At 40.9% G+C, this 25,403-nt stretch overlaps 2 protein-coding genes across 5 annotated transcripts; one reads left to right on the forward strand and one right to left on the reverse strand.

The window, feature by feature from the left end:
• The first annotated feature begins 406 nt into the window (after window positions 1–406).
• Window positions 407–23,517, forward strand: tpm4a (tropomyosin 4a). 4 transcript variants are annotated; one of them, XM_063892047.1, is made up of 9 exons: window positions 407–737; window positions 2,556–2,681; window positions 17,687–17,820; window positions 17,965–18,082; window positions 18,174–18,244; window positions 18,333–18,408; window positions 19,839–19,901; window positions 20,248–20,317; window positions 20,934–21,165. In XM_063892047.1, the coding sequence occupies exons 1-9, from the start codon at window positions 624–626 to the stop codon at window positions 21,014–21,016; spliced, it is 855 nt and encodes a 284-aa protein (XP_063748117.1). In that variant the 5' UTR covers window positions 407–623; the 3' UTR covers window positions 21,017–21,165. The 4 variants fall into 4 exon arrangements, with proteins under 4 accessions (XP_063748117.1, XP_063748115.1, XP_063748118.1 ...); XM_063892045.1 differs by lacking the exon at window positions 20,934–21,165 and adding an exon at window positions 22,122–23,517 and having other exon boundaries at window positions 409–737; XM_063892048.1 differs by lacking the exons at window positions 407–737; window positions 2,556–2,681; window positions 20,934–21,165 and adding exons at window positions 7,210–7,766; window positions 22,122–23,517.
• A 68-nt stretch (window positions 23,518–23,585) lies between these two features.
• LOC134870049 (small ribosomal subunit protein eS27-like) lies at window positions 23,586–25,074 on the reverse strand. The gene is made up of 4 exons (XM_063892050.1): window positions 24,895–25,074; window positions 24,374–24,479; window positions 24,174–24,284; window positions 23,586–23,887 (listed from the first exon to the last, which is right to left on the reverse strand). The coding sequence occupies exons 1-4, from the start codon at window positions 24,898–24,900 to the stop codon at window positions 23,859–23,861; spliced, it is 252 nt and encodes an 83-aa protein (XP_063748120.1). The 5' UTR covers window positions 24,901–25,074; the 3' UTR covers window positions 23,586–23,858.
• Between the last annotated feature and the right edge of the window lie 329 nt (window positions 25,075–25,403).

Consider the following 25,403-nt stretch of genomic DNA (forward strand, 5'->3'; position numbering starts at 1 on the left):
TCTATATCTTACTCCCTCCCCTTACTTTGCATTTTACACCCTCGTCCTCTAACATACACACTCTTAAGGGCCTTCAAGAGTGTGTATAGGTTAAATGTGGAAACTGGACCTGCACTTCTCTCTCTCTGTGCAGCTCTCTGAAAACACAACAACCCAAATAAGGAGATCAGCCACATTTGGAGAGCGAGTGGAGAGACCTTGGACGACTGGTTTGATAGGCTGGAGAATGAGAGATAGTCAGGGAGTCTGGCTGGAGTGAAGGCAGAGTGGTGAGTGAAGGAGCATTGGATGGAGAGGATGGAGAGAAAGGATGAAAATAGGGAAGGAGGGAGGGGTGAGAGCATGGGAGGAGGGTAGGGGTGATCACAGATTGGAGGCAGGTTCAGTTTAAATAACTACCCATATAGGGATCAACTCTCCATGTCTATCCAAAGCTCTTTCTGTCTCCTTCCTACTTCTCACTCTTTCTGTCTCTCCCTCTCCTTCTCTATTTCTCTGCAGCTTTGTTTGACTCTCTCCGGCACTGAACTGAATCTCCTGCATCTCAGCTCAACAGGAGAGCTTTTTTCGAAGCTGCACTTTCACGTCTAAGAAAGAGGAGAAAATCCAACCAAGCAGCCACCATGGAGGCCATCAAGAAGAAGATGCAGATGCTGAAACTGGACAAGGAGAACGCCATCGACCGGGCGGAGCAGGCGGAGACGGACAAGAAGGCAGCGGAGGACAAATGCAAGCAGGTGGGAATAAAAGAGGAGAGCAGAGAGACATGGATGTGTCAGTAGAGATGTCAAAGACCACTGCGCAGAATTAGGAGACAGACTTCAATGATTCAAATGCTTTATTGTGGTACAGTAGCTACAGTGTATTAAATGCAATGGAAATCTTAAGTCCCAGGCTCTCCAACAATGCAACATAAATATATATAAGACATACAACAATACAAATAGTGCAAAAAGAAACAGAGTAGAAAAGAAAAGTGCAAGAGAATGTTGCAAGAAAGTGATGGATTTTACTTTCTGGATGAGTTACAAAATATATTTGTAGTAAATGATGCATACAAAGAATAAGGCATACTTAAATGTTTCCTATTAGGCTTTTTCTCTTAATCCAAGATAATCATCATACCAGACATGCCTTTGAGGAAACTGTAAACACATTTCCAATTCATCCAAACTACATTCCTCACATCTAATTTACTGTTATACTTGGCCGTGTGTCACAGCTGAAAGAAATATTTGATGTTTCTTTTGGACATCGCTTAGAGACTTCAAGGCGAATTCTCCTAGTGACACTATGTGAAGCAAAAACACGTCCTTACAAGGTCAGGCGATGCTCTCAGGATAAGCTCTCGTAAACTATTGAGTGTACACTTGCTATTAGAGTCAAGCTTTACAAAATGTAAATGCCAACTTTTGGTCGCCATGGTTGATGGTTGATTGTTGTCATTTTTTAGGGTGAAACAACATTTTTCACCACCTCAGTGACTCCAAGTAACAAATACTGTAAGGCACCTGAATGTCAAATAGGTCAGTCTTAATGCTGTTTACAATGGGGCTCATAGAAAGTTCATCATGGTGCTTTTGGCCCCTTCAGGTGATTAGACCACCCAGCATTTGGTCTTTAGGGGAGGAAAAAGTACTTACATCCCTCCCTTAAGGACCCATTTGAAGAGAGTTAATGGAGCGTCTTGCTGTCTGTCATAAAGCCTCTTTGACAGGTGCATTCATCCAACATCCAACACAGGAGACAACTCACAATGATAATAAGCATGCAAATGGTTACATGTGGACACACAAATGAGACACACACACACACACACACACACACACACACACACACACACACACACACACACACACACACACACACACACACACACACACACACACACACACACACACACACACACACACACACACACACACATAATGTCCCAGGCGTCTGTGTGTTCTCACTGATAACAGCCATATTTTTAGACACCAGGAGAGAACGACCCAGTGGAATTCAGTAGGATTATCAGAAGTACTTCTGAAAAGGGAACACTGATTATTGGGAACACTTAGCCTGGTGTGTGTGTGTGTGTGTGTGTGTGTGTGTGTGTGTGTGTGTGTGTGTGTGTGTGTGTGTGTGTGTGTGTGTGTGTGTGTGTGTGTGTGTGTGTGTGTGTGTGTGTGTGTGTGTGTGAGTGTGTGTGTGTGTGTGTGTGTGTGTGGCTATGGCTAAAGGCTATGTATAGGGCATAACCATTTAAAGGTTCCTCAAACATCATAAACACAATTAGACTCCCAAATCAGCATTGCTGCTTTGTCACTGCTCTAAATTCAAACACCTTGGCTTTTACGATGCCCATCAGGCTGAATCATTAATAAAAAAGCAGTACAAACTGACTCTAATATGTATGTATGACTCCATAAGGTTCTTCCCAATTAACTGATTACTTATTAAAAGTAGGGAAAAGTGTTGGTGTTAAAAACAAGGCTAATCAAATATAGTTTGGATAAAATACAAACTAGAGACAGTGCACTAAACTGGACTAATGGTCTCTCCTGTTGCAGCTGGAGGAGGAGCTGATGGACCTGCAGAAGAAGATGAAGCAGACGGAGGATGAACTGGACAAATTCTCTGAGGGCCTGAAAGACGCTCAGGAGAAACTGGAGCTGTCCGAGAAGACGGCTGCAGACGTGAGTGCAGGGTGACACACTAACTGTAGTCACAAATTAACAGGGGGGTCTTTCAACAGATAGCCCTGTCTTTGAAGCCCCTGATAGTGGTGACAGCCAACAGCCTCTGTGCTGTGCTTGATGATGGCACTTCAATGAAGAAACAGACACAACGGATGTTGATTCAAAGGCTTTTATCTACTTAAAAGCAGAACGGGATCTGGGTGAAACAACCCTGGTCTGAGTAAACTATTCAGTATATTAAATTCTAATAAAGGTTTTTTTTAAATGCAATACTAATGAATGATTTAGCTCAACTGAACTAAATAACTTACAGAACCAGATTGACCAGGATTCAATTTCACTTGAAAACTGTCTATACAGTCATAACGATGCAGCACTGTGTCTCATTGAATCCCAATCACAAGTTTGAGTATTGACCAGAGGCTTATGCTGTCTTTTTTTCCCTAAACTTTGACACACACTCACGTAACCATGGTGCTATTAAAGACCAAAGCCCATTAGTCCCCAGCTGGATGGTTCTCAGACAGACCCAGCTGTGGGTTCACTTTGATCCACAGAGAAGAAGCACATCAGAGACAGGTACATTCCTGTGCAGCCACTCCTGATAGATGAGCACACGGATAATCTGTAACCGCCTCAACCAAACAAACACACACACACACACACACACACACACACACACACACACACACACACACACACACACACACACACACACACACACACACACACACACACACACACACACACACACACACACACACACACACACACACATCTTCACTCAAAAGATTTGTTTTATGCTACTTCATACGTCTACTTTTCAAAAGGGAATATTGAAGACTAGAACATTTAAAAAATATTTTGCTAATAATACTTGCACATTGATTTAGAATTACACTCCCAGTGCATATACATACTGGACAGTTGTTTTAAAGATCAGTTTTATTCAACACATCTGCTTTCTTGGCAAAACCTTGCACCTACATTACCCACAATGCAATTCAACACGGTCAACAATTATGTGAGAGATGCGGGTGTGTTATGCTAGTAGAGGTTAATACCCTCAAGCAGAGCAAAGGTAGCCTTCAGAGGTCTGGTAAGCCCACTTCTTTTTAATTCAACACCCCCAGACTTTTTTTGTTTTCAACCAACATGGCCTCAAGTAAGACTCAGGGCCATTCATCAGCTCCAACTTGAGCAACGAAGGCCTGTAGTACACCCAAACACCTTCAAAATCCATGAAGCTCTCCTTTAAGTTACCAATTATACTAACTAACTCTCTATACACAAGTAAAACATTTCAGTGAATTAAACCTAACATTGTTCATGTCTGTTTTCCCTTGGCAAATCATCTGCAATCTGGAAAAAATGATCATATTACAGATAGTTGGCAACGACGCAAACCATACAGTATACAGTATATCTGTCAGCGGCGGTTCGTCTGGCATTTGACTGCATTCACAGACGTGTGTGATTACTTGTGTACGTGTGTGTGTGAGAGAGGGGAACTCATATATAAACAAATTCCTTACCCTGGAGTCAATTATGTACAAGAAAGGCATTCTGATCATACCAGTTCAGCAGTGAAATGCCCCTTTAATGGCAATATAGCAATCCAGTAATTCCACATTACAGAACAAACCGTGCAGGGTAAAGCATCACCAGGAAAATCTCCCAGCTGCCACCAAGATGTGGTATTGTTTGAGTCTTGTGGAGGATATCCCAGGGAAATGCAGCGTTGTACTACACACAAAGAGAAAGGAAGTGTCTGACACACAGAGGGAGGCTGAGACATGCTGGATTACACTCATGCAATGATTAAATAAACTCTGAGTGGTTCTGAGAAGCCTCACGTGTAAAGTGGGTCAAGCGGCACTGGAAAAAGAAGTTGTGGTTTGACTAGGTGAAGCTTTTGCTCTGGGGTTTTGTGAAAATACATATTTAGTATAACCAGAGGTGGAAAAAGTACTCCCATCTTTAACTCTTTTTAGTATAAGTACATAAGTATTGGCGTCAAAATATGCTGAAGTACTAAAAGTAAAGTACTTGTTGAGCTGAGTGGCCCATCTCAGAATCAAATATATATATTATAGAGGACATATATCATGATCATTTCAGGTTCATCTTTGTATTTTCTGCCTCTACTGTGACATATACCATGCTTTAATGTTCAAAAAGCTCTTTATGTTTCTCATACTGCCTGTGCTGCAGCACCTCTTCTCATCCTCTGTCTGAAACCAGAGCCCAGTCTGCTCTGATTGGCCAACCACTTAGAGATGTGTATATTTTGTAGAAGCTAATAATAATTGTCTGAATCTGTAAAGTAACTAAATACTGTATGTTAGAGTAAAATGTGCAATATCGGCTGTGGAAATGTAGTGAAGTTGAACTAAACTAATGGAAATACTCAGGTGAAGCACAAGTACCTCAAACTGAAACTCAATACTTGAGTAAATGTACTTACTCTTTTCCCCCACTACAGAATAAGAGATTGTCAGTTAAGCCGTACACACACTCTTTTAAAGCTGCTCTACTCCACCTCCATGAATCCCCCCTCCACATGTCACTTATTAGAGGCAGCAGTCAAGCCATTACACATCTCAATTCACACAGAAAGCTCGGACAGATTGCAAACCTGGAGGGGGGCTGGGAAAGTAGAACAGTAAGCCATAGACACTGACAAGAAAGCGGTTGTGATTTGTGAAAAAATAGTCCCTGCAGCAGCACTCATAATTAGGTCAGTGTCAGTTCACGTAACCAGACCAAAAGTCTGTTTTAAAGAGAGCTAGGTCAACATATTAGCATAGAGAGCTAAAGGGTGGGAGTCAACCAGGGGGCACCATGTTGTTTTATTACAGGTATTGATAGCAGCAGCAACAGTAACAGTTTTTAGGGGGAAAGCGGTGCTGTGGGGGCGGGCGGGGAAAGTGGAGAGCAGGCAGGGGGGGCTGTGGTATGTGAGGAATGCAGCTAAGGCAAACAGAAAGCCCCACACTCCTCCTGTGTCTAATGAAATCAATGCTTCCAGCTTTTCCGGTGCAAGGGGCAAATCAGACAGAGAGGCTCAATCAACAGATGAGATTGATTGTGAGGGATTTGTTCCCTTCTTCACAGCGAACAGCAGGATTGCATTTGAACCTGAACTGGAGCGAGCTGAGAAAAAAAGAATTTGGCCTACTTACTCGTCCAGCCAGAATGTCCTGCTAACAATGAATGTGAAAAGGAAGGGTAAACACGGGCAGGGCCGGCGGAGAAACATGCAGCCTAAATCTGATTTACACCCACACTATGAACATCCTCTACGAGCACGCAGGTGGTGGATGATGTTTGTTGGCTTACTCCTGCAAGACAAGACTGTCACACAGATCCTCAAACATAGAAACATTTATGAATCTTTTAGCTAATGCATGATTATTGAAGTTCACTTAAAGTGGAACTGACCTTTTTAACTCTTCCACCCTATAGGGTTTCTAGGTGGTCATATTGTTGGCCAAAGACAAACAGATCTGTTTCCGTTTACCTCAGAGAAAATGCAGGACACACTGCATTTGTCTTCAAATCATTTATCTACTTATTCATAAAGTTAGAAACATGGCTTCCCCTGCAAGTCGAGCTAACATCACTTTTTAAAGCAAGAAACAACTGCAAGAATCCTAAAAATACTGCTCAGTGATATGATGAAAAGATATAGTAAACCACTGTTAGTATTAAAGGGGTTATGCTCTTTTCAGGTTCATATTTGTATTTTGAACCTCCCCTAGTTCATGTCTCCATGCTTTAGTGTCCAAAAAGCTCATATTTGTCTCTTACTGCCTGTGTTGCAGCCCCAATTGGTTAGCTGGTTGGCTCTGTTTTGATTGGTCTACCGCTTAAAAATGTTTCGCCCCTTAGCCTATCATGTACAATGTGTTGGAGCGCTGGCCAATAGAAGAATGAGCATTACATGGTGATGTCACTATATCGAGTAAGTCCAATGGAGGCGTTTCAGGCAGGGGGGGGGGGGGGGGAATTCCCTCTGGAGGGAACTTTGTCTTTTAGGCTCTGCAGACCATTTACATGCACAGAAACCTATATCACACACTACAGGAAAGGGAAAACCACCCCAAACAATAACAGGGCCCTTTTGGAGGATTTTAAATGTTCTGAGTTGTTCAAACACTCAAAGACACATTTCATATGATGTTTTCAAGTAGAATGGAAATGTTAAACTTCAGTCTAAGTTGAATTTCACTGTCAAATCAATCAGTGTGTGTGTGTGACATTTAAACTGTGGGCACCTTTTTAACTGAAAGTAATACATCCCGGTTTTCTCATTTTTTCAGTGGAGCAGTGATCGCATCAGTCACAGGGATCAGTTTTTACACACACTACCACACTACCACACTACCACACACACACACACACACACACACACACACACACACACACACACACACACACACACACACACACACACACACACACACACACACACACATATACACGCCCCGCCCTCTCTGACCTCATCATGCCGATCACTGCTCTCCTCCTCCGGCTCTCAGTCTGGCGCTCTCCGCTCTCCTCACCGCTCAGCTTTTCTAATTCCTCCTCCTCAAAAAAAAAAGTGTCCGGACCAAAAAACTGCAACATTCCTGAGGACTACTTTTTAAAGTGCTGGTGAACGTATCATTCCCACAGAGCAGAAGAGACACTTTGGACAAACACCTGGGCAGCGTTTACTTCCTGGTTATATAACTTTTTTCTTTGCACTTGAACGACTCCTTTACATTCCAAAAAGACTTTGGACCAACATTTTGTCTTTTTCTAAATCACCAGAGTTCTTAGTGTTTGATTTAAAATAAGCAGGTCACTGTAGCGACTTTTTTGTATTGCACAACCCAGAAATATTCTTAACTGCGGTTTTTTCCTTTGCGCGTAGTGTTAAATTAAGTGACCAAACAGGCAATAATGGCAGGTTTGAACTCTCTGGATGCTGTCAAGAGGAAGATTCAGTGTTTGCAGCAGCAGGCCGACGATGCAGAGGACCGGGCTCAAGTCCTACAGAGAGAGCTGGACAGTGAACGCGAACTCAAGGGGAAAGTGAGAAAAATACTTTTAAAACATCTCTCTTCCTGGGTCTCTAAACCCAGTTTCTCTCTATTATCACCTGTCAGACTTATACAATGGTTTCAACTTCTCCATGTTGATCTCTCGGGCTGTAAAAATGACTTAAAAGTTCATGTCATTGATTCATTCGCGGGCGTGATTGTGCCACAATGCAAGGCGTTGGTCTGCACTGAAAAAAAGTTTGGATTCCTGCAGGTCTGTTGCGCATGCGCAGTGGGGTCTGATTCACAGGCCGCTGTACTGTGAATATTGTAGACCACGTAGACAGCGTTGGAGCTATTGTGCAATTTAATTAATCTATTAAACTCACCAGATTACTGCTTATTAATACAGATCATATAAATATTTAATTGTATTACACTTTAAACTACTTATTAATGAGGTTTTAGAATCGTTTAAGTGCTAGAAACACTTAGATTAAGGGGATAATGTGGTGACCCTTTGCTCAGTAGCACTTCAGCAGAGGGGCTGTGTGCCAGCAGCAGCTGCCTGGTTAAATGCCCAACCACCATCCTGTCTCCATCAATGAATGGAAAATAAAAGGCATATACTTAAAAGTAGGCCTACTCTGTTATTAGGGATTTAAGGAATAGCCTGGAAATTGGGCCATTTTTAACTAGAGCTGAAGGCTATTGCTTGCTTAATCGAGCTACAGAAAGTGAATCAGCAACAATTTCAAACTTTTAGGGAGTTTAATAAAGCCATATTGTCATAAAGATACTGTTCCCATGTTAATATGTTCCAGTTGTGTTATACCTCCATGAAGATAAACAGAATATCATTGGGTTTTGGACTTTTGGTCAAACAAAACAAGAACTTTAAATATGTTGCTTTTGGCTCTAGAAACTTGGAAAGTATATATTTGTTTGCTACTGACTGACATTATGTAGATAAAACTGTACATCTGAAGATCAATCAATCAGATCCGCAATAAATTTGGTGATTTTGATCATCTTAAAAGTAATTCTAACGCCAAAATGGCTGTAAATGCTGTTTTTAAGTGTGGACATTTCTTAATTGCACGCGTAATTTCATACTGAAGTGAATATCTTTAGGATTTTAATTGACGGAGCAACAGATTTTAAGGCATCACATTGGAATATGAGTAACTAGGATGGCCGTTGTTTTGTGTTTAGGCTAAAGAAACAGAAGCATCTGAACCATTCAGGCTGTAGTTGGCACATGTCATAGCTTTTTTGAAGTTCCACAAAAATGTGGTTTCTCGAAGTCGGCGCGGGGAGGTTTCCAAAGTGACTCATACGTATTCACTCATGTCTGTCACCTGCCTGTCTCTTGACTCAGCCCACTTCCGAGTATGGTAGCTTCACGCAGGAAAAGGTGTAAAGCTTCGGTTGGAGAAAAAAAAAATGCTTAGCAGCACAGTTAGGCAACAGTCTTGACTCGTTTCTCGTGCTGCTTTATGGCATTCGGAGCCATATCCTTTTGCATAGGAGCCGGTTAATGACAGGACAAGTGGCGAGATTGAAGGAGAATGGGAGGGGAAGGTGTGGCTGTAAAGATATGGAGCTGAGATGATGAAAGGAGCTGGCTGCCTGTAGGATTTACCCCTTTGTTAGAGACTGCCTATTAGGTAACATGGCAATTTGACAATAGGGCGTTTGGTCATCTTGTGAGTAATGGTTCTATATGAACCTATATAAATATACATATCAGCGTCGTCAGTCATCATCATTCATACTAATACTGTGTTCAAATTCAATGGCATAGTTTTCTGGGACAGAGTTGGAACCTACCTTAACTCTATCATTAAGTATTGTGATGGTTTCTTTGTTTGGTAGATGCTTTCTCAAGGGTTGGTTATTTTTGTCTTGTTGGTTTTAATGAACCAAGATTTCTTTATTCGATTCATGCTGACGACATGAAACTAAAGCACACATCTCTGGAAACGCATGTTTTAAAGCCGTCCTTTTGCATTATTATTTCTCAATTAAATCCACTTATTGATTAGTTGGCAACATTTCAATTGACTAAAGGATTTCTTAAGTGGAGGACAGCTGTTTGTCACTCATTGAGTGTCATGGAAGTGTTTGTTTTGTTTAGTGAAAATCCACAACTTGCATCTGTTGGGATAGAAAGGTTGACATCTACTATCAATTTCAGATTTAAATGCTGCTTTTTTGTGTGAGTTTTGAGTGATATACTGCTTGAGAGCCAAACGTGGTGACACAAGAAGTTTGTATTCAAACAGTATACCAAAATGTGAGATTGTAACCCCTTAAAACTTGACACCAAACCTTTTAAGGACCATTTGACAATTCAGATGTGGATTTTTAGAGATATTACAGTAACTGTAAACACTTATAAAGACATTCAAAGTATTTTCAACAACACCTTTACCACACTTCATGTAGCTTAGTTACACCTGTGTTGAAAATACTAGTGCCATTCATTGGATAAATGTGTTGACCAATAGATCATTAAACACTTAGATAGAGCCCATATCAGCCACTGCGTTAGAGTATGTGTCTAACCACGACTTTGTATTTCGGAAGAAGTGTTTCCATTTTGCCTTAAAGTGTAAAAGCAGTTTCAGCTTTCACACTTCTCACTCCATTCAAAGTGCATGCAAAGTGAAACAGAGCGGGGTGTTTGTGTGGCGAGGCTGGTGTGGTGGTCCCAGATGTGAATAATTAGGGCAACCTGCAGTTATTCCTTGGCACAAAAACCCTTTTCATCCGAGCACAGGGTGATCAAAACACTCGCTTAGTGTTAAAGTAATGAATCATTGTTTGAAAATCTGGAGGCAGGGAATAAAAAATACACTACTTGGCAACATATCTTACTATCGAATGTAAAAATGTAATTCCTTCGTGTTATTTCTTTGTGGTTTTGACGCCTCTGGAGACGTTACTCAACCGCTCACTACTGCTTCAAGGCTCTGTCAGATTTTAGAAGACACATTGTTTTATAACGCTCTTTTGATTGCTAAAATGTGTTTTATTTACGGCTGTTAATCTCAACAAACTGTTCATTCTTCATCGTGTTCACAGCAGCTGCTTGTTTGAGTTGAAGGTCAAGCTAAAGACAAAGGTTTGTTCTTCATTCATGACCCTGAGAGAAACACTGATACTAGCTTGGCTGCTTTTTATATAATCGAAGCAAATGGTGTTGTAGTTGACATATTTCATTACTGGGTTCCCATACCTTCTTGATCATCAAATTTACAGACCTGTCATGGACTTTTCAGACCAGTTTTCCCCCCCAAAAAAATCAAACGGCATTAGTTCGAGACGCAGATCAAGAGTTTTAATGTCAGAGGAGTTCACGGAGAATAATTTCAATTTCATAAAGTCAGGCACTTTCAATGACCCATATCGATCTACATCTATTTAAGTCCTTCATTTCCCCCCTCAAATTCACAAACTCTCATGGATTTCTGAAACTGTCAGAAGCATGTTTTTTAAATTGAGATAAAATAATGACTTGGCTAATTTCAGAACAATCAGATGTTTATAATCTACCTTTAAAAGAAAATAATTGCTGATAATTCAACGTTTTTAAAATGGATTTCCCGTTTCTTCTTGCCACTGTCATAATTGAATAAAATGCAGAAATAAAGTTTAAACTCATGGAAATCTAACGACAGATAAAAGGGGAAGTGCGACTCAAATCCTCCATTGAGGTATTACCGCCCCCCACCCACACACACTCTCTCTCACACACACACACACACACACACACACACACACACACACACACACACACACACACCCAGGCTGCCCCTCCCAGGATGTCGTCTGCCGACTCTGGTCCAGCACTTCCTGTGTTTCTACTCCCAACACTTCCTGTCCCTGAGCTCCAGCCCTGATCAACAGGAAGATTACTGTGTGGACTGGGCTTACATGGATTCCAGTTTGTGGTGTTCAACTTCCGTAAAAAGTTCAGAGTCAGTTAATTTTTGTATAAATATGTACTCTTTTATTCTAGCGTCTACCGTACCATAATGGCATTTACATTGGATTTTCTAGCAGCATTACAACTGTTCTCCTTTATTCACTAGTGCTGCAACATACAGGGATTTCATTATTGATTATTCTGTTGATTATTTACTAGATAAGTCGATAAACAGTCTAAAAGAAAGTCAGAAAATAGTGAAAAATGTCAACTCCAAAGTCTCTCAAAGTCCAAGCTGATATCTTTAAATGGTTTCAAAGATATTGACTCGAATATGATATGAAATAAAGCCTTAAATCTCCATATTTGATGGACTGAAACCTGAAGTTTCTGACATTTCTGGATGGAAAATGACTTGGCAGTGAGTCGATTATACAAATATTTGGCAGTTCTATATATATACTACTTGCAGCTCTCTTCTATACCACTTACACCAAATATTGAAAGCTAATTGTAGGAAGTAATTTAGAAGTACTTCTCTCAGCTCAACAGTTTGTCAGAATCAGCGAAAGCTTTCATCTGTTTGCTTCTTATTGTGGTCCAGTGGATTGAGGGTTTTTCTGCTGGGTCTTTAGCTGTCTTTGGAAAGATTTACTTCCTGGTTAGAGTGTTTTCTTTGGACCTTCTCCCTGGGAAGAGCCCAACTTTCCAAATATAACTGCCACATGTTGATACGTTTTGGCAGTCGCTGTCGACATTCTGGAGAAAACTCCCATGTTAGTGGTTTGTGGAAGTTGTGGCTTGGCTTTTTTTTTTTGCAGGCCAAGGATGCGGGTTGGTGCTAAATCAGCTTTAATGTCATTTAGTACATTAAGAGTGTGGAAATTATGCAGGTATTTGTTCTCTGTAGATGCGTTATTGGTGTTGTTTATGCCAGAGCAGGATCTTTGTATTTGTTAGCATGTTAGCACTGCAGAGAGCTGTTTGGATGGTACTGTAATGCTAAATGAATACCATTTCCACTATTGTTTAAGACTCAAGCAACCAAATAAACAGTTTTATTTAATATACAGCTACTAGGATTGCTAGTTGGACTAAACCATTGGATACATATGCCATTTTTCAGTGTAACATTTATGCAAGAAGGACAACCGTCTTAGTAACTTTGTCATAACTATGAATTCCTGAAGGAACATTTTTCACGTTGCAATGAATCCCATGTCAGGATAAGGCACTTCTGTATGCAGCAGGGCCTGAACGACACACTTACCAGCTCCCCATCTGTCCTTCTTTGCACAGAGATATCTCATTGAGATGCTTGTCTGGAAGTTTAATGACCTTCTTTTACATATCACGCCTCATGACAGGCCGCCTTGTTACACTGAATGCAGCTTTCTTTGCATGTCAGATCTTCATGGGAAAAGATTACACACTCGCAGACACACACTTGCATTGAGAGTAGTGTTAGCAGCAGTGTCAGGAATAACTTCCCCTGAACAGTATTGTGCAGCTCATTAGCCCACTGCCCTTGAATCAGCTAGTAATTAGATTCCTCTTTCACTCGTCCTTGATCTTGTCTCTAATACATTCAGATATTTCTTAAGTCACTCCCCGTAGAGCTGTGCTGTATCTTCAAAGATGGTACACTGTTTACCGAATACACACCAATAAAAGTGATGGAAAGAGAGTCTTTAATTCTTACGTGATGTAGTTTGTGTCACTTAGTAATGCTGCTTAGAATAAAAAGGCCTCGCTGAATGTTAGAGGAATGGTTTGACATTTCCAAAAACAAGCTCACTTCTTTCTTGTCTCTCGATCGATACCACTCGCATATCTGTATGTTAAATGGGGAGATTCATTAAGCAGCTGGTTAGCTTAGCATAAAGACTTGAAACAGCTAGTCTAGTTCTGTCTGCGTACAGTACCAGCCAAATATTCACCAGTTTACCTTTTTACTTCTATTCAAATGTGTCAAACAGTTCAATTGGATATTACGGAGTGTTGTTACTGTGGTTTGTCACGCAATCAGTCAAGCATCTAAGGCCTAGTCCACATGTTCACAGGGATTTTGTTGATGAAAGTACCTTCCACACAACCACTCTTGATGAAAAGGTGCAGATGAAGGCGTGTTTGATGTTACATTGTAGTATTCTGACGCCTCTGTTTCTCAATGTAGTCGAAGGGAAACTGTACAATAATGAGTAAGCTTGCATGTTTAGAAAAATTGTACCATGTCCTCTGTTTGCATGTATTCTGGCCTCTTTTGTGACACCTGACAAAATAACATGTGCACACTTTGATGTGACAAGCCAAAAAATTTACCGTTCGACACAGAACCTTGACTCTGGATGGAGTTTAACAAAAGCTGTCTTTTCATGGACATAAATCCCCATGTGGGTGTGGCGAAAAGACCCAAACACATAGAAAAAGTGCCATTTTTTAAATGCCAGTGTATGTGGGGACTGAGCCAAGAATAAGTCTGACACATAACCCCCTGGGAAACCACTAGAGCTGTTACAGTTCAGTGTTTGCATGGATTAATCCAACAAGATATAAAAGGTTATTGGTTTGCTTTAGAGTTACAGGAAAAACCTAAGCTAGCTGTTTATGCTAAGCTAACCACATGCTGGATGTAGATGTGTATAAGCTGTACCGAAATTCCCCCAAATGTCAAACTTTTTTATGAATATTAAAATGAACGTGCTTTAGCAAGGCGCTATCTAGTCAAGAGGAGCTGAAGTCAGCAGTTAACTCACTTTTTTAGAAAGCTCTTGTGTTACATATTAAGCTAACTTGATAACAGCGCAGCTACAGTATATTTTACGTGTGTGTGTGTGTGTCTGTGTGTGTGTGTTGGTGTGTGTGTTGCTGCCTCCATCGTCCTGATACTCGACCACAAACATTCTCCATAGTTTGTTTTACCATATAAGGCGGTGTGCGTCCCTGGCAGCCGGAGAATGCAAAGCGGTTGCTAAAGGAAGGGGCATGGCCATGAGACAGAGAGAAAAACCGGCTCTGAAAGAAAGAACAATCAAAGGGAGGAAATGAAAGGATGTCGGGCAGCTCACTTCCTGTCACTTCTTTTGAGATCCTCTTTTGTAAAGTCACATTTAAAGTCTATTCTTAGAGTTAAAGGTTTGTCAAAAGACTACAGTTCTTGTGACCTTTACCTGAACATTACAGTTTGTTATCTTTTGACGCAATCTCTGAAAACTAGAAGAGCTTGTGTTTGTGTCTGTTAAGCTTCAGAAGGGAATGTACTTTCAAACATTATCTTCAGGACTTACAGGAAAAGCTTCTTTGGTCATGGATGAATGAATTAGTGTCGTGAGAGTGTGTACTTCACTCTTTCTTACTTTGCACAAGGCTATATCTGTCTGAAAGGGGATTCTCCATTCTGTGATTGTGAACATTTGATAACAGAAGGCACCCCAGGTTGCACACATTTGATGAGAAGCTTAGATATGAACCACCATCTTTGTGGCGTTAGGGAAGACTTTGGTTTGTGTGTCATGCACTATGCGGGAAACCTGCACGGTTGCTAGCTGATGGTGTTTGTTTTAGAGCAGCAGAGATTGACAGAGAGTGAGAGAGACTGTTTGCATGTTTTTGTGTGTCTGCAAGTGCATTTACAGCGTCTGATGTGCCTGTGTGGCTCACCAAACGCTCATGAATAGCATGTTTGTATGCAGACGGTATGCTTTACAGTGCATTGCTTCCCTCCAGACTCAGGGCGTTACAATACCTGTTATTTCAGGCTCTGCTTTAATTCAGTTTGGCGTTTCTGAACGGCGAGATGAAGTGTTGACCTTGCTCATGAGATTTCAAGATGTTTGACCGATTTATGACTTTTCATTCATTCCGTTTTGGGTTTGGTTTTTCCTCCTATCAACTTCTGGCTGTTTTAAAGCATGTCAACGCTCGTTCGGCAGACATTTCCTGTCTCATATCAGCGGCCTCCCCCTGTGGGTGCAGTAGGGCAGGACCTTGGAGAGGACAGAAAAAGGGAGAGAGAAGGAGAGCTGGAAAGACTGACTGGCTAGTCAGCAGTCTAGGTTGACATGGAGAGGGAGAAAACGTGAAAAATTAAAATAGGGGCCTCTGCCAACAAGCAGGAAACCATGCTTTCATTTCCTGAAATATGGAGTCTATGACAGAATGGAAGAATAAACTGGTCTATTTATTCCCTGCTCAAACAGAACTTATTTTCCATTCTTTCTGAGCTCTTCTCTCCACAGTGTTACCTCTCCTCCTCACTGCCGATCCTCTTTTTTGTATTTCTCTTAATGACTTTATCTTGCCAAGATCATATCATTAGCATGACTCGCATACCTGTAGGCTGAAGTGCAGACGCTTTGACTGGCAGCCTGGCTTTTGGCTAATGAGTCACTGACCTACAAACTGCTGCCCTGCGACTGAGCACAGAAAAGCCTCTGTTTGTCTAAGAAATCCCCAGCTGCTTCACTTTAGTAACGCAGGGAGTGAACTTGTGTGAGTACTCGGGATTGAACGAATAATTCAGCCGGTTCGAAAGTGCAGTTATGTGCTGTTTGAGCGGCCTGGTTGTAAACTTTTTAACAGTGGACGCTCTCTTTGTGAAACAGATTTGGACTAGTTTCCAGTTTGAAAGCGGCTCCCTAGGAGGATAATCTCTGTGTCCAGCAGAGAGGAAATGCCTGTGTAGTTGTCTGTTTGCTTTCTTTTTCCTCTCTCAGCCTTTTGTTTACAAAGCGCAGATGAGAAGAATCCCATTCGTCCACCCTACTTGGCCCAGTTCTGGATTCACAGTCACCGGAAATTAAGTCTTTGTAAACGTTTCATTCACATCCAGAGTCCCTCGATGTTCAGATATTAAAAAGGATTACTCTTTCCAGGCGGACTCAGCAGTTAGTGGTTGTGTTTTTGCAGGTAGACCCCGCTTCTATACAGAACATTCTCCAGCTGTCTCCAATTCCCTCGTCATTTGTCAGCAACACAAGCTGATCTGTGAAACATGAGCATCCCTAGAGAGCACGAGGGACAGATATCTCACAGATGGAATTGACAGTATTTTAGTTCACGTGTAATCAGACTTCCTAATTTGTATTTAGTTCTTGTGTCCAGACACAGTAGAGCGATGAGGCAGAGTATCTCCCTTTAGTCAAGGCACTATGATTATAATCAGGGCGAGGAAAAGCAATCTTATTTCTGTATCACATTTTTACAACTGGGCAATTAAAGTGCTTTAAAGACATCTTTGAAGAGGAATTACACTAAATGTTTGTGTAGCTTCCTCAATCCATTGTATTGCATTTTACCAGCTTTCCAAATAAAATGCAGTGTTACTTTGCAGTGGTGAAACATTGGGGAACACTATAGTGAATTTTTTCCTCATTACTAGTTTGAAATATACAAAAACAATACTAAATCATCCTGAATTTTCCCCGGGATCTTCTTTACTTTCATCATAAACTTAAGAAATCAGTTGTTTTCTAAAACATGAGTGGGGTTTAGAAGTGGAACATACCTAGGTGTAGCATAAAAGGTAAAAAAAAATACCAAAAAATGTGTGCTTAGATTTTCAGTTTTAGACATTTTGATGAGACAAGACACTTTCTTTTGTGATTGGCTGTTGCTCTGAGAAGCTCATGGATAAAATGACCGGTTTAAGCTTCCACATAGTGGCCGCAGTCAGGAAAATAGGACACGAGATCACGCAGGATTCCTTGAAAATAAACTTTGATCCCAGTCTTATTTTTCTTTTATTGCTTTACTACATGATCTCACAAAGGGCTTAAAACGATTAGATACTAAATATGAAAAGTTAGACTAAGTTAAAGTATTAGCTTTAATTCCCTTATGAATTCCCAGGTTGCTGTCCATCTTTTCCTTCCATCCATTCATACTTTTTCTCGAGCTCCCCCCCCTCTGCCCTCTTTGTGCCTTTCCCTTCTCTTCCTGTTTTATGATGGGGAAAGAGGTGGAAGGGGGAGAGCAGCTTGGATGATTTAAAGTTGAATGAATGACTAAATTTCTCCCTTTTTTCCCTCTGTTCTCAGGCGGAGGGAGATGTAGCCGGTCTGAACCGCAGGATCCAGCTGGTGGAGGAGGAATTGGACCGAGCTCAGGAGAGGCTGGCCACGGCGCTGCAGAAACTGGAGGAGGCTGAGAAGGCCGCGGACGAGAGCGAGAGGTCGGTTTGAACCTTATTAAAACCATATTTAACCTACATTTTCTTCAGATTCAAATGGTGTATACATGCCTTTATGTGTGCAATTGAATGTGTGTGAGAACATGTGTTTCCCAACTTAATTAAAAACCTTTCTTGTCCAATCAGAGGGATGAAGGTTATTGAGAACCGAGCAATGAAGGACGAGGAGAAGATGGAGATCCAGGAGATTCAGCTAAAGGAGGCCAAACACATCGCAGAGGAGGCCGACCGCAAATACGAGGAGGTGAGACTGGAGCAAGACATCCTAATTCAAGTCTTTATTCTGATCTACTCTTTCCGTTGAGTCTAAAAAGTGTTAATGTTTCTCGTCCCAGGTGGCCCGTAAGCTGGTGATCCTGGAGGGAGAGCTGGAGAGAGCCGAGGAGAGGGCCGAGCTCTCAGAATGGTAAAAAAAATCATTTGCCCAAGAAATTCTCACATATCCTTACCATTACCTCCATTTACACTACGCGTGTGTCGGCCTCTCTCCACAGTAAAGCCGCTGACCTGGAGGAGGAGCTGAAAAATGTGACCAACAACCTGAAGTCCTTAGAAGCCCAGTCTGAGAAGGTGAGGGTTTCATGTGAGGCATATGCATGGTGCTGACCTGACCCTCAAACCGAAATATATACAGCTATAAGTAACATTACTTCTTTTGGCTTCATGAGGGGACGGATCAGTGAGGTTGTTGGGTGAAGCAAAATTATTTTAAGTAGTGTTCAAGTTTCACATGTTAACCCTTTGTATAAGCGTCTTTGAGTACCATAAAAAGCGCTATATAAATGTGACTTATTATTATAAGCTAGCCAGAAAGCCAAATAAAAAAAACTAAGGAAGTGAATCCTGGCATGAAGAAATGGCTTTAATTTAAAAAAGGAAATGCATAGAGCTGCTGATTTCAGAATCTAGTCTGCTATTTTAAAAGCTGTGTGACAAATTATAGTGTGTGTACGATCATAGAGTTTTTACATTTGTAAAAGTTATATCAACTGTTTGCAATAATGGAAACATGCAAAAGCAAACCTAAGACAAAGGGTGACATTCGGTTCTCTAAAACAAGTGTCAGTTCAACCAACAAAAAAAATGCTCCCTTTTTTTAATAAATATTATTAGTTGCTTTAGTTCTCCTTTATGAATTTAATGAACAGCTTAAATATATTTAACTGTGTATACTCCCATCACACACTCCTCTCCCCTGCATCCTGTCATTGAGGCTGCTCTCAGGGCTCAGTGGACGGTCATTAAGTGAGCCGGGAGGGATTCCACTTCACCAAAGTATTGTTTCATTCTTCCTCAATTATAACCGTGAATCATCAGGCCCTGCCTACAACGCAATTATTTATTTCCCAGCACGTTGTTTAGATGACGAAAAACTCAACGTATCAGATCTGAACTCAGCTCTGTTTGCACAACAACTTAGCAATAATTATTTAATATCATATTAATTAACTAATTAACTAACCGTACATTTTATCAAAGGGGCAAAACAATTTGAATCTTTCTTGACTTCTTTAGAAAAAATCACAGTGAAAAACAAACATCAGTCCCACACTGCATTAGAGCAGCATTATGCCCTGAGGACGTTTCTTTGCATATGCAGGGAGTGGACCAGCAGCCAGTCGAGACCTGCTGCACATTCTTCCTGTTTGCTACGTTACATTCCTCCCCAGGCACGGACAGGCTGTACGACAGCTTGCCAGCCAGCCACATGACCGCTCTGCCGCAGCATAATGCCAGCTTTGCTTTGTTCAGTCAGGCCTGCCATGCATGGCATCACAGCACAGCCTGTTCCCAGGACGGGCAACACCTCGATCTGTTGGTCCTCCGCCTTCCTCTTTACATATCGCTCCTCACAGGGAATGCTGCCAGAGCTGTTGCTGCAATTATAATTATCGCATGACTGTGTGTGTGTTCAAATTGTGAGCATATGTAGGGGAAAGCATGTGTCGGCATGTGTTTGTGTTTCTGCCACTGATATGATTTTCTCTGTATGTCAACAGTACTCAGAAAAAGAAGACAAGTACGAGGAGGAGATCAAAGTCCTGACTGACAAACTGAAGGAGGTGAGATCCTGACTCTACTGATCACACTATCTGATCGTATACTGCATGTTTGTAGACTGAAACAAATCAGCAATGTGGAAATGCATGCACTTAAAAAAACACTGGGACAAGCATCAAAATTGGGAAGCCTGCACACCCAACATTTTCTATTGGCCCTCTGCTGGATACATCTCAAACAAGTGCAAATTCCATATACGCACAAGCATCCAGTATACCAATATCTGCATGCATTAAAAACCTATATTTACAGATAGGATTGTTAATTACGCTAGAAGATACAGAAAGGCTGTGTTGGTGCTTGGTCCTTCACTTTGTAACATGCTGTGTGTGTGTGTCTTTCCATCAGGCTGAAACCCGTGCAGAGTTTGCTGAGAGGACAGTGGCCAAACTGGAAAAGTCCATTGATGATCTGGAAGGTATGAGATCAGCAGCACTCGCACGTCGTGGTGTTGCAACGCTTTGTTTGCATCAAAATATGCTTATTTTCAACACAACTTTAAGACAAAGGCCATTAATTACTTGCTGTAAATGAATAACCAGGAGACTTTTGTTGATGACACACAAGGGGGCAGTTTATGGGAGTTTCCTGCAGGTCAGAGGCTCTAATCCTGATCCATGTTAATGCACCATCACACTCAGTTTTACATAGACTTCAGAAGGAGTGTCCTACTTCAGCAACAGTGGATATATGTTCTGTGCAAGGAAGGTGCTCCCTGCTAAATATACTGTGTGTAAACTCCTAGAGGACAGAATGTGCTCAGGTGTTTCCAGGTCAGCATTATTTAGTTGTTTAACCACAGGAAGCTGAGCTATTGGACTGTTTATGAGACCTTCAGGGCAGGTTTGAATGCATAAAGCTCAACCAGGCTTAATTAGATCTGCATCGTTCTTTCTTCTTTGCAGTTCTGCATCTTTAAAAAGCCTGACCTGTTTGTTTTTGTGTCTTCTCTTTCCTCCCTCTGCCTCCATCTGCCTCTCATTCTTTCTGCTTTCTGTGTCGCCGCTGTCCCTGTTCTTCCTGCCGACCTCCAGATGAATTGTACGCTCAGAAGCTGAAGTACAAGGCCATTAGCGAGGAGCTGGACCATGCCCTTAATGACATGACATCTCTGTAGAAGCTCTGACTCTCTCGCTGCCTCTCACTTCCCTTTCTCTGCCAAGTGCTTCAAACTCATGTTCTCTCTCTGACCGTACTGTACGTGCCTTCGTCCCATCTCAATCTGCAGGAAATGATAAATGATAAATATGTTTCTTTCCTACTTTACAGCTTTTGTCTTTCTGTTCTTGTTTATCCATTCAAGCTTTATTTCTTAGTAGAATATTTTATGCACAACTTGAGGCCCTATTATGCTAATGTACATGTATTTGTATTCTGTTCCTCTACTGGGACATGTCTCCATGCTTTAATGTTCAGAAAGCTCTTTATTTTTCTCATACTGCCTGTGCTGCAGCACCTCTTTTCACCCTCTGTCTGAAACCAGAGCCCAGTCTGCTCTGATTGGTTAGTTAGCCAGCTCTGTTGTGATTGGTCAACCACTTAGAGATGTCCCGCCCCTTAGCCTATCATGTTCAATGTGTCTGAGCGATAACCAATAGAAGCAAGAGTGTAACATAGGCTTTTAAGGCAGGGGGGAATGTGTAGGAGAGAAAATGGAGTCTTTGCAGACCATTTACATGCACACAAACCTATATTACACACTACAGGAAAGGGAAACCCCCCCCCCAAAAAAATGATAATAAGTCCCCTAAAGCCAGCACAACTGGTGTTCAATGTACATGTTACTTCTAGTGACCTGCTTATGTGAGACAAGGTGAGATTTACTGTTATTTGTGTGAATTAATGCAGTTTGAAACCCTTAAAAACACTCTTTTGGTTTTATAATTCACTTTTTCTGATGGTTTCTGATAGTATAAATTCACATGAGCCCATAAAGTTTGTACTGACATCTCAACAAATGTAGCTCACATACCCTTTTTAAAAGAAGTCTAAACTGTAATCTACTAACAGAGAATGACAGTCAGCAGTTTAAGCATGAAGGGCACAGCGATGTGGTTGAGGATTTTGCATGTGGCACAACTTTTAATACAAAGGTTATGCAAAACATCTGTCCAGTAAAACTGTGCCGATGTGCATGGAATGCTGTTCGACTGAATTTAAGACGCAGTGTTTTGTTCTGATGTTTGAGGCCTCATGTGTCACTTTTTCTTCTTCCTCTCCAGAGAAACTATCACAAGCCAAAGAGGAGAATCTTGGCATGCACCAAGTCCTGGATCAGACCCTGCAGGAACTGAACAGCTTATAAACACACAGAGAGGAAGCTGGAGTGGATGAGATCGTCACGTAACATTCCTTTTAATGTTCGATTCCATTCCACATTTCGAGCTGTAAAATCTCTATTCCCCGTGTGAAGGGGGATTAACTTAATGCTTGTCCCTTGATGTTTTTTTTTTTTCTAAGGCACACATTTGTTTCTTTTTTTCCATAAAGATGGGAAATCACTTCGACCCCATGTCTTCTTTTTCTTTTATTTTTGTATCTCCACCTGTGATTGCAGAAATTGTCCCCCAGAAATTATTTTTTTTGACCACTTTATTTAGAAACACCTGGCAACTTACATACCCAAAGAAACCTCCAATTTCGGTCACGCAACCACTTAAACTGGCTCCATTTCACATGTTTATGTGCACATACATTAAGCCTCTGTCTGATTATTGTAATGCATGTGCTACAGATGGTGTTGGGTTCTGCTCCGGCTACATTAGCTTGGCTCTGAAGTGCCACCTAGTGGTGATGGGGAGTATGTCAGCTGTTTCTTTTTAAGAAGCTACAGACAATAAGCATAAGTGTGCCTGTCTTTTTCTCCTTAATCTGTGTTCAACAGTATGAAAAGGAAGGCTTTCATTGATTAATAAACTGGTCAAGGTACATGCTCAGTCACTCTCAGCTTCTTTCCATGTCCTTAATGCCTCTTTTGTCAATCTCTAATCATCCTGAGGCCTTCATGTTGCAGATGCACTATATATTTCTGTGCATCAAATGTTTTATACTCTATGTTTAGTCAGGGAATCTGCAGAAACTGAGAGCTGTGCATGTACATTATCAATCAGTGAAGCTGTACTATCTTGACCTGACACTACTTCATTGCCAACTATGCGCCATAATGTAGCCGATGTATACATTATATTGATTTACAATGAGCGAGCTAAAGCCCAATCCACTGGAAGCTCACATCAAGTCTTATCAACCATGGATACTTATTGTATATAGTAGAATAATGTTAGGTATTTGAGAGATTGTATTGCTCTGATTATTTTTTTGGTTTTGTTTCATTTACACCACTTCTTATTTTTGTGCCAGGGAAACTCTCAAGACCAAAGAAAACACACACACACACACACACACACACACACACACACACACACACACAGACAACAAATAAATACTTAAAATGTTTTGTTTTATTTTTGTTTGTTTATGATGGACGTCATGGTTTCATCTCATGCCAGGGCCATGAAAAGTGCATCACACGTGACCGATGCCATTTTGACTTATTCTATTCACCCCCCCCCCTCCCCTCCCCCCTTCTATGTCAACCTAATAAATGTTTTACAGAAATCACGACTTATGAACTTTTTGTGCATTTTGAATTTTGCAAAACATGCTTTATTTTTTCTTTGAAAGTATTAAAAACTCCTTCAGTGCTTCATCATATCAATCTGATTAATATCATTCAATCAAAGAAGTGGAATGCATGCACTGTATATGATTTCAGTTTATCCCCCCCTGCTGTGTTCAATGCAACCCCACAGGGGGGATGACATATTGCTCCATATTATAGTGATACAGATTCTCTACGTTTTAAAGCTTGAAATCAGGGATTGAAAGGCTTGGACACATTTCTTCATGCTCCATTCTTCCCTTCTGCTTCTTGTCATGGATGTTTTGCACATTTCTGCTCAGGAATATTTCTTTCTGAAGGCACAACCTAGAAGGAAAAAAAGCAAACATTTCAATATCTCATCACAAAACAAAAGAAGTAAAAAACTGAATACTTTCCTCTTTTGTTTTGTTCAAACTTTTTCATATACAGTTTATACTTTTGGGGGAAAATGACCAATATATGTACATACATTTGTAATGTATCTGTAAGGTATAAACCCAGTGAAGCACACACAAAGAATACATAAATAATTCATACATATTTATTCACATGGATGTAAATATACCTCTAATGTGAAATGGATGTCTTGAACAAATATATGTTTGTTTACCTTCTGTTAGTCTGCATTTCCCCCCTGCTGGTTGGCACAGGATTAGAGAGCAGCCACCACATGGCACCACCGTCTGAGCATGGCTGAAGATGGTAGTGATCTTATAGCAGCCTGGGGAGTAGGGATTATAAAATGCTTACAAATATACATACTTAACCCAACATCCCTTTAGAAAATAACCAGTGTGTTGCAGTCCTCACCTGTGCATTTAACATCCATGAAGTAGGAGTTGGGACTCTGCACTTGCCTCTTCTTCTTGTGTTTCCTCCTCTCCTTGGCCAGACTGGGGTGGAAAAGATCCCTGTCCTGCAACCGAGGTCAGAGCAAGATCAGAAATTTGATTTACTTTTGGTATTATTGTTATATATCTGTTTTATAAGTTTGATTTGAATGATGACGTGATGATAGTTTGTCTGATGTTTTGATTACACTGTAATGCCCCCTACAGTCTTGTAAATGAAGTTATACTAAGAGCAAGAGCACAAACAAGTCTGGGCAAGTCCCTGTATCCTTTCTGGGAATATACACATGCATACTGTACGCATATTATTATTTTTAAACATTTCAAAAACATATTTCACCACATGTATTGGCACTAGATATTTCTCTTATTTACACATACTGTGTTTATCAATTGAAAACGTACTATTTCAGCAGCTTTCTGTTAATCACAGCTGTTCTACAAGCAGTAACGGTTTACCCCAGAAAATACATCACTTACAGACATTATGGCTCCAAACACTCGAGTTGTTCGTCCAATGCAAGTGCGATGAAAAAAAGTGGTATTTTTAGTGCGCTTCTCTGAAACCAGCTGGAGTGTGTTGTTGTTCTGACGGTTTAAAGCGTCTCTATCAACGGAACACACCGAGCATGCGGGCGGGGTCTCTCTTTAGGGGAGGCGCTTCCAATGATATTACTGGGTGAACTGGTCCATGTTTACATAATGATGTTATAACTAGTTTTGTAAACGGTACCAATGAAAGCTCAATAATCCAATTAGTTGTCACTGTATCTAAACTGAAACAAACTCTTTCAAAACAGATTCTTAAACTCCCTGTAGGCTGTTTTTATGATATTTAATACCTGTCTTATATTTTAATGGTGCAATAACGCCTGTCAATGATTTCCCCTCATAACTTTAGAAAGAAAAACGTCATGGTATTTTTTTGTTGAGATGGTCCAAACATTTAATAAATGTGTAATCACTTCATAAGACCGTAGAAGTGTTTA

Source organism: Eleginops maclovinus, chromosome 9, assembly GCF_036324505.1.
Source record: "Eleginops maclovinus isolate JMC-PN-2008 ecotype Puerto Natales chromosome 9, JC_Emac_rtc_rv5, whole genome shotgun sequence".
NCBI lineage: Eukaryota > Metazoa > Chordata > Actinopteri > Perciformes > Eleginopidae > Eleginops > Eleginops maclovinus.